This window comes from Mytilus edulis, chromosome 5 (genome assembly GCF_963676685.1).
Source record: "Mytilus edulis chromosome 5, xbMytEdul2.2, whole genome shotgun sequence".
Lineage (NCBI taxonomy): Eukaryota > Metazoa > Mollusca > Bivalvia > Mytilida > Mytilidae > Mytilus > Mytilus edulis.
In genome coordinates, this window is record NC_092348.1 from 91903036 (window position 1) to 91912776 (window position 9741).

Consider the following 9741-nt stretch of genomic DNA (forward strand, 5'->3'; position numbering starts at 1 on the left):
TATAAGTCGCTTAACCAATTCGCAAAGGATTAAATTTTAAAACGGCTTATATGCATATTATCAGGTGTTTTTTTTTAAATGTACCGTGTGGTATAACTATAATGTAGAGGAATGTGAATTCTATATTTTCTGTTATGAGATTACATGTTATTTGTCAAATTTTCATACTTCTTGTATTATTTCATTTTAAAAGAACCACAGCGGACACAAGAGGTAACTTAAATCAATTAGTGTATTATTTTTTTAAAACAATAGGCGTTTTCAAAAGAATTGTATGCTAGTAACTTGTTAACTTAGCCAGGGCAAAATATAACCCGAAAACACGTAATAATTTGATGGAAAAAACTGAGGTAAAAACACATGAAATATGTAGACTAAATGTTTTAGTGTTTTACGTTTGTTGTTTTAATTGTATGCGTATTTGTGTCTTTTATATCTTTATCAACGCATTTCCAAAATTGAATTTCTTTTTGGTCTTTTAAGAATGGATGATACTAGTGGCACATGAGCTTTGTAAGATTTCCCGTTTTTATAATTTGAATGAGGCATTCCAACAAGAAACAATGTTTACGAAGGCTCGATTTCAGTATTCACCTTGTTTACTGTGACTAAAAGCATTATTTCTTACGACGTTCCTAATTTTATACTCCCTCTTCTCCATCCATTCGTTCGTTTGTCATTCTGTCTCTTTTAATTGGCGTATGTTCCACATCTCAATTCATAATAGCAATAAAAAGAAACAAATACATACACACATAAATAAAGCGTATTTGTTTTGTTTACTTTGTTTTGAACTTGTTATATAGCAGCGTTTGTGTACCATTTTCTTTAAAGTTTAAAACAATAAGAACTATCAATGTTTAGAATGCTTGGTTTTGCCATTTGATTAGGGACTTTCCGTTTTGAATTTTCCTCGTCGGAGTTTATTATTTTTATTATTTTACTTTTTTTGTAGATGTTGTGTTTGTCCTAGATAGATCCGGCAGCATCTATTACGAAGATTTTTACGAAGCTGTTGACTTTCTTTACAATGTTACTAAATGGTTGACAATTGGAACATCCACTGACGAACTTCAAATTTCTGTGATCACATTTTCAAATACAGTTACAGAAGAATTTGATTTATATGACTATACATCAAAATCTGATCTCCTGGATGCCATTGAAGCAGTAAAATCGAGATCACCAGGAGGACAAACATACACACACGATGCTCTCGACTTTTGTTACAGTTCATCCTTTACGTCAGGTCATGGTTCTCGAAGCGGTGTGCCAAAAGCTGTAGTTGTTTTAACAGATGGAATATCAACCGAGACGGCAGAAACGAGTACACAAGCCAGCATACTACAAAATGCTGGGATTGAAGTGTATGCCATTGGCATTGGTTCAGTTGTTACTTCATCGATGACAGAACTAGAATCTATTGCTTCAGATCCAGACTCTTACTATGTTAATACAGTTGGAACATTCTCAAATTTGTGTTTACTTGTACCAGAATTGGTGGTAAAGCTAGGTATTTATTTTTAGAATAAGTCAAAAACGGGAATTTTCAACATTACTTTTATGTCCTTTGTCTTTCTGTCATATAGTGTAACAACACTTATTTTCTATTATATATACTGGTATGAAACTGCCAGGGACAAATAAAATCTAAACATCGTCGACGTCGGTACTGTGATCAATTCATTTTCTTCGTTAGTTAGTTATCTTTTCTTATCTCGTCTTTCAGTATTTTTCTAAATATACCAACTCTTGCAAAACATTTTAAGGCAACAAACAAAACTTTTTAGTCAGTAACTTTGGCCAAAATTGAAAACTTGCGTTTGGACATTCACAATTGATATTAAAACAAGTTTGCTACGCCGTAGCGAAATGTTCCCATGCTGTATGAACGAAACAGAGTCGAGTCTCAAATTGAAAAAGCGGCATGCATTCTATTGCAATTATTTTTTTTTATTTAATACCGTATTCATTTGATTTGTAGACAGTAACGTACTAGAATCAGCAGTAGATAAATGTGGGGTGTTTAATACCAGCAGTACTGAGGAAGACACAAGCGGGACAGGTATATATATATATATTGTATGCTCAATCCAATGTTGATATTGGTTAACATGCAGTTTCTTTATATTCAAAACAAACACTGTTATAGTTGTCCTTAAACTTGATGCACCGGATATGTTTTGCTTCTTTCATATTTGTCGTACTTTCAACTTTTATTTTGGTTTAAGTCACATTTCTATCATAAAATTGTTCCTGCAGATCGTAATTCTGTGTGTTTGTTTATTCCAGACTGGCTCACATTATTAAGGGGAGGTTGACATCTCACAACAGATATTGAACTAAGTTTTGGGTCAGTCCAGGTCAGGAAGCTCTGGTTTTGTAAGTCTTGTTTGTCGTTGGTGGCCTTAGGCTCAGTGTTTCAGCTTTTAGGTCGGATTATTGATTCTATGACACATTCATCGTTTCCATTCTCAATTAAATTTTCCATTTTTAACAAGCAAAACTAAAAAAAAATATTGTTTGTTATTAAAATATCAGAAGTAAGATAAGAAAATCCCTCTCGTTTTAGTTTCAGATAACACACCCGTTTACATTGCTGCAGTATCTGGGGTAGCAGCTACAGCAGCCATTATTGGTGGGATTGGTGTTGGTGTAGCAAAAGCTTTAGCGGCCATGTAAGTCTTATAACCATATATCTTTTACTGAAAAATAAGTCATGGAGTTAAAAAATTCACATTAATATATTATAAGGGATTTGACATATCTCTCTTTCTCTTTCTCTAGCTCTCTCTCACAAACATAATGTACAAACTAAACGCACATAATTTTGGCAAGATATAAATGTAAAACATTTTTTATAAAAGTTTTCACAGGCTGAACATATTCTTTATATCCCTTACCTCTAACGCAGCTAAGCGGTGCAATATGACGGAATATATATACCTTGATATTTCCCGGTCTTCTTTTATTTAGGAAGATGAGTGCAAAGATACCAACAATAATATCAGCCGTCGGGATGTACAATCAAGCACCACTAGGCCCAGCGAAGGCGAAATTTACTACAAAGTTTATACAGTCTGGGATACCCTTTTCAGGACAAACAATACCATCAAAGGCACCAGCACACACCTTCTTTCCTAGGTCGATTGCATCTATTACTTTTCTCGATTGAAAGATCACGTCACCTGTGAATATATTTCAAAGTTGTGAAGATTAATCCATGGATCTCCGCGTTTTAACCTATCATGCTCATAGTGTAAATCGATGTTCAAATGGAACTTCTTTCCGTTCGTCTGTTCGTCATATGAAGCATTGGTGAATTGTAGATGTTCCCTTTCGTTTTTTTTTTAAATTCAGATTTTACGTTTCCGAGTTATGGGATTTTATTCATATACAAAATGTGGATTGGACATTTTTCCAGTTTTCTGACTATAGCTAAAATGCTTTGAGCAATTTTCTTTAACTTTGATGAATTGTTTATGTATTGACATAAGTTCCCTTTTGATTTATAAATTTCTGATTCCCTGACGGGCGTATCCCGCACTCTTGGCGTACAGTTCTTTGTTGATGAATGTTTTGAGTATCCTCTTGTGGAAGGTGTTACAACGACTATGAATGATCAGTCGATATGTGGAAGGTGTTACAACGACTAGGAATGATCAGTCGATATGTGTAAGATGTTACAACGACTAGGAATGATCAGTCGATATGTGGAAGGTGTTACAACGACAAGGAATGATCAGTCGATATGTGGAAGGTGTTACAACGACTAGGAATGATCAGTCGATATGTGGAAGGTGTTACAACGACAAGGAATGATCAGTCGATATGTGTAAGGTGTTACAACGACTAGGAATGATCAGTCGATATGTGGAAGGTGTTACAACGACAAGGAATGATCAGTCGATATGTGGAAGGTGTTACAACGACTAGGAATGATCAGTCGATATGTGGAAGGTGTTACAACGACAAGGAATGATCAGTCGATATGTGGAAAACAAACAACCAATAACGCTAATTGAAAGCACTTGTTTGTTCTGTAATATCTTGTTGGTTTGTCAGTTTTGACATCTTGACAAGACCACTCAATTGTATGTTTAGGGGATCACCAATAGTTGTTCGTTTTATGGGGGGGGGGGGGGGGAGTGGCTAGAGATTTTGTTTACTTTTGTATATAAAAATATTTATCTCCTGATATTGGATGGGACGAATATGTATTTGTATTCTGTATTGGACACTATAGTATGTTGCTGTAACCAGTGTTTATGTACTTTCATGATTTAGTTAAAAGTTTAATTGTTATCATTTTTACGTTTATAGAATAAAAATTTATAAAAAAAAAAGCCTTAAAGTTACCAATTAGTGAGTACTTATTGTTACGCCTTGTCCGATAACGAAACTGACCACAGAATCACAACATTCTAAAATTTTATAAATTCGTATATTTTAAAATCGGAAATATTTATCACTAGAGTATTGTTGCTAAAAAGTAAAACCATAAAAATACTGACCTCCGAGGAAAATTCAAAACAGATAGTCTCTAATCAAATGGAAAAATGAAAAGCTCAAACACATCAAACGAATGGATAACAACTGTCATATTTCTGACATGGTACAGGCATTTTCTTATGTAGAAAATGGTGAATTAAACCTGGTTTTATAGCTAACTAAACCTCTCACTTGTATGACAATCGCATAAAATTCCATTTTATTGACAACGTTGTGTGAACAAAACAAACATACATAATAGATAAAATGTCAAAACAGGGATACAGCAGTCAACATTTGTTATAATATCTAGCATGATACTTATAATTACACTGTTACCTACGAGCTTATACATGAAACTCACGTGAAAATGTTCATGTGAATTTCACGTGAAGTGAGATTCACACGAATCTGGTGTGATTTTTTTCACATGAATTTCATGCGAAATTTACAAAAAATATTTTTGATATTTTTCATTAGTTTAATTCAATTTGAAAATTTAGATATTATTTGAAATACTCTATTTTAAAAAATTATGTGAATTTCGCATGAAAAAAATCTACGCGATTTTCACGTAAAATACACATGAGATTCACGTGAAACTCACAAAAACTGATTTCACGTGAGTTTCACGTATAAGCTCGTTTGAGGTGAAATTGATGTGAATTTCACGTGAGATTCACATCAATTTAAATTCACGTGAAATTGATGTGAGTGAAATTTGCCTGTGTATTGCTTGACATGCAGTGACGGACAGGCCTAAGAATCGATATTCGTGTAATGATAATTCATTAGAATCAATGTATGAAAGGTCAACTGACATTCTAGATATGGACTTGATTGATGTCCGTCCATAAAGTTCCCGTTTCAAAATTTTAAGGATGTACAGTGGGAAATTTCGTTATACGTACACCAAAATCAAAATCTTGTTTATCATTGGTTAAATATCCAATGTCGATAACGTTATATTTATATGTTAATTATATCATAAAGTTTTTGGTGTAAGCTTTTGAAAATATTGTCGAGGGAGTATTAATTCGCAGCGACCAGTTCCATGATGTATTAGAAAAAGGCTAGTCACACAGTTGTTATTATTTGTAGATCTTGATTTGCTAGTTACTGAGTTTCTCTCTATACTGTTGATTGGAATATATACAATTTTCTCTTATTTTTTCGCAATTTTAACCTGTCAGAACCTATTGTATCGCTGCGAATGTGAGAAATAAAATGTTTTTAATAGGCAATAACTGAAGAGGAGAAGGTTGGGTATTTCGGTCATTTTGACTCAAGTTTGGTTAAAAAAAAACATGCAGTTGGCAGATCTTTACATTATGAATATTTCAGCCGTGTCCGGTCTGTTCTATCCATAACGATAATACCGGTATACAATAATTTCAATTTACCCCATGCTCTTTTTTTCATTGGGTCTATGTTTGATGGCAGCCAGTTTCATAACCATTTTTAACAAGATATTTAAATTATGATTGTGGACACGTTTTGGTGCAAATGACCGTTTATGGTTTCAAACCAGAGAATATGTTTGTTAAAGTATACGGATGATATATATATACTTCGCCTACTGACATATTGTAATGGTGGCAAACTGTTACACTGGCCCTTTGAACAAGGTAAGCCAATACATAAATAAATAAAATAAAATGACACGGTTGTACATCACGATAACTAGTGTACATCTTTGTGATATTCAAATATTTGTGTTCCTTCTAAAAATAAGAAGAATTTCTTTCCAGTCTTTGGTTTTTATAGGTCAATTCCTTTTGCTTTTTTTTTTAACTAACTGTATGTACGACATTGCTGATTATAGTATCAATTGCTCTGTAAGATGTGTCCTTGAGCCACAAACCATTACTGTATTCAGATTGCTTTGCCTTACTCCTACCAATGAATGTAATAAAAAATAACATCAAGTAAACTTTGTAATAAAATGTGAATTGAATTGGCACAGATCTTTTTATTAAGATTATGTTTTTAACTTTGATGATAGGTTTTTTTTAGGGCTTTTTCAAGTTATTTAGTGTACACGTTCTCAATAATTATTTGTAAAATCTGAAAAAAGAAGAAAATTTAATTGAAAATACTGAATTTCTACGGCTTTTAAAATTCATGTTTTGCTGATCTGAATTTAAAACAGTATTTACAGAATAATTTAGCATGCAGATTTATTATAGTAACCTTAAATAAAGGAAGAAAAAAGTGAAAAGGAATAAAAAAAATAATCATCTAATGAAATCTATTGAAACAACTTTTAATTGATATTCATATACACTTATTTTCCTTTGAACGAAGTGAAGATCATCTAAAGGAATAAATTAATGAAAATAAATTCCATTGACAAGTTTGTGACAGATGAAGACATATACATGTACCGAAAAAAATTGACATATTTTTACAATTTGTTCAGTAATTACATGAAATAGATTCATAAAGTAGATTTGGTTGCTAGTTATACCTATTGAAGAAGGTGTCACTACTCCTGATCATTGACCTTAACATATTTTATTCTCGTGCGTATTTTATTCAAATCTCAAGGTTTACTTAGAACCATTGATCTCAGTTTTACTTAGAACCATTGATCTCAGTTTGACCTTTGAATAAAGATCGTATAAAATTTACCTGAATATTATATTCTGTACAAAACTGCTCTATTCAACATTGAGATTCTTCTTTATCGAGTTAAAAGGATTCGGACCTGAATTCTTAACCACAAATCGATAAAATGATAGCTGTGAAATGTCCAGTGGCAAATATTACACAAATAATCAGAAGAATATCATGTTTAATATGATTCGTATATGGATATAAAATAGCTTGTTAGTATGATAGTCAATAATACAGCTTACCATTATATACAAAGGACAACGATGCTAACTTTAGGTCTATGTTTCAACAACAGCAAAACCGCATATTGTATACAACAACCACTGGATTAAAGGCTTCTGGTTTCTGACTGGCACATACAAATAAATTTGGCGGAGTTAACCATATTTGTAACTGCTTTACACAGGCACTTGTTTCTATCCATACGAAGGTCGACTATCCATATAAATTTCGTATGGATAGAAACAAGTGCCTGTGCTGCTTTACCTTCCCCTAACCGTCTACGTAGACAGTGGTGAAACAGTACAACAAAAGTCTAAACTGTAATAAACATTAGACAAATCGAGATATGGGCTCAGATATGGCTTTCTTGTTATTTGATAGTAAAATGCAAATGTTGAATTAAAAAAAGTAATCTTTGTAAACTATACAAACGTTTCAAAGTCGATATATAGATCATGACTGCGAGGAAATGGTCAAATAATCTTCATGGAAGTAGGATGTGCCATAACAAATGGTAATACAATCGCATACCAACTATCATTGACTTACCATCAGTGATACAACGTTTAACCAGGTGCTCCACAGGGCGTAGCTTTATACGACCGCAGAGGTCGAACCCTTTACAGTTGGGGCAAGTATGGACACAACATTAAAGATTGATATATATACAGCTCTGAATTTGAATTGTGGTCAAATTTTTTACATACTATGATTTTCTTACACAAAACAAATGTCAAGATCTTACAAATATATTGCACAATATTGTGCAATTAAAGATTTATCCTTCAAACTTTTCAAAAATTTGAAATTTGAGAAATTTGGAAAAAAAACTACTACCAACCCCTCTTTTTGCAATTATTCAAAAACCTGACCTTTTTTTATACATAATTTACAAGTAGTGCAAGGGAGGTTAATTTGAACATACACAACATTGTATGTTAAATTTTCTTGAATTACCTCCCTTACTCTGCTTTTAAATTGTCTTAATGGGTTGTCCATTGATCAGAAAAACCTAGTTTTCCCCCTTTTTTGCCCCCAATTCCAACACATTTTGAGTCATAACACCCCAAAGTCAATACTTACTATCCCTTTATTGTTTGGAAACTTGTGGTATCATTTCCGAGAGATTAATACACTAAAACACAAGTAATTGATTGAAAACTACAAAAATGCTTATTTTGGGCCTCCTTTTTGGCCCCTAATTCCTAAACTATTGGGACCATTCCCCCAAAATCAATACTAAGTATCCCTTCATAGTATGGAAACTTGTGGTATAATTTCAGAGAGATTCATACACTAAAACACAAGTTATTTGTTTGAAAACTACAAAAATGCTTATTTTGGGCCCCTTTTTAGCCCTTAATTCCAAAACTATTGGGACCATAACCATAAAATCAATTCAAACTTCCTTTAGTGGTATTGAACCTTCTGGTAACAATTTATAAAGATCCATTTACTAAAACTAAAGTTATTGTCCGGAAACTAAATGCGTCTTCGGACGACGACACAGACGATTGATAGCATTATACGATGCAAAAATTATTTTGCGGTCGTATAAAAACTGAAAGAATCACAAACTTTAACATGTAAAATAGGCATAGAAGCAGCAAATACCAACTTTAAAGTCTTTGGACCATGCCAGGGTTCAAACCCACAACCTATCTCACTTAAGGCGAAGATGCTCCCACAATACCACCAGGTTGTTTAATTGATGAGAAGGTAGACTCAGCCGATGAAAAAATTAAAAAAACTTACCAACCTTTTTGTAGTACCTGAAACCAGCTGAAAAGACACACTGAGTCTGACCTGTAACCTGCTAGTTTAACAGTATGCAGGAAGACATCTCTTCTTCCAAGACACATTATACTTGTCATTGAGACAACCAGTTTTTATGTTGTGTGTTGGCAGTGAAGCACCAATACCTATTTGTTTCATGAAAAAAACCTCCTACACTCAAAATAAAGCACCAACGGTTCTTCTTGTTTTTTTTCTTCAGTACTTAAAAAATTAACCGTCTATGGATTATAAATCCAGAGGTTCCTAAGAGCATGAACCTCTCACCTCAAAATAATACATATTTTGTATTGTTAATCATTTTAACTGTGTAATGTTTCTAGCTTTCTAACTTAGTTCTCATGTTAATAACAATAGTGCTTGGTCAGCTAAAACCATTTTACCAAATGTAACTAGCATGTATGAAAAAAACTTTCTGAAATTTCATCATGAAATTGTGATGGATGTTAAATCCTTTATGCTCAGTTTTCATGTCATAATTAAATAGAAAACTAAATAATTGATGAGGTATTTTAAGCACAAGAGGACCTAATGGATACCTCTACTTGTCATTAGTGAACTTTATTAGAAAATCTAGTTTTAAATGAGTTTACATGTACTTTAATGTAATTTTGA

General features: G+C 32.9%; 1 protein-coding gene across 1 annotated transcript; it reads left to right on the forward strand.

The window, feature by feature from the left end:
- The first annotated feature begins 488 nt into the window (after positions 1–488).
- On the forward strand, positions 489–4346 carry LOC139525316 (integrin alpha-1-like). The gene is made up of 6 exons (XM_071320519.1): positions 489–513; positions 956–1513; positions 1985–2065; positions 2573–2678; positions 2977–3600; positions 3961–4346. The coding sequence occupies exons 1-5, from the start codon at positions 489–491 to the stop codon at positions 3173–3175; spliced, it is 969 nt and encodes a 322-aa protein (XP_071176620.1). The 3' UTR covers positions 3176–3600; positions 3961–4346.
- Positions 4347–9741: the final 5395 nt, after the last annotated feature.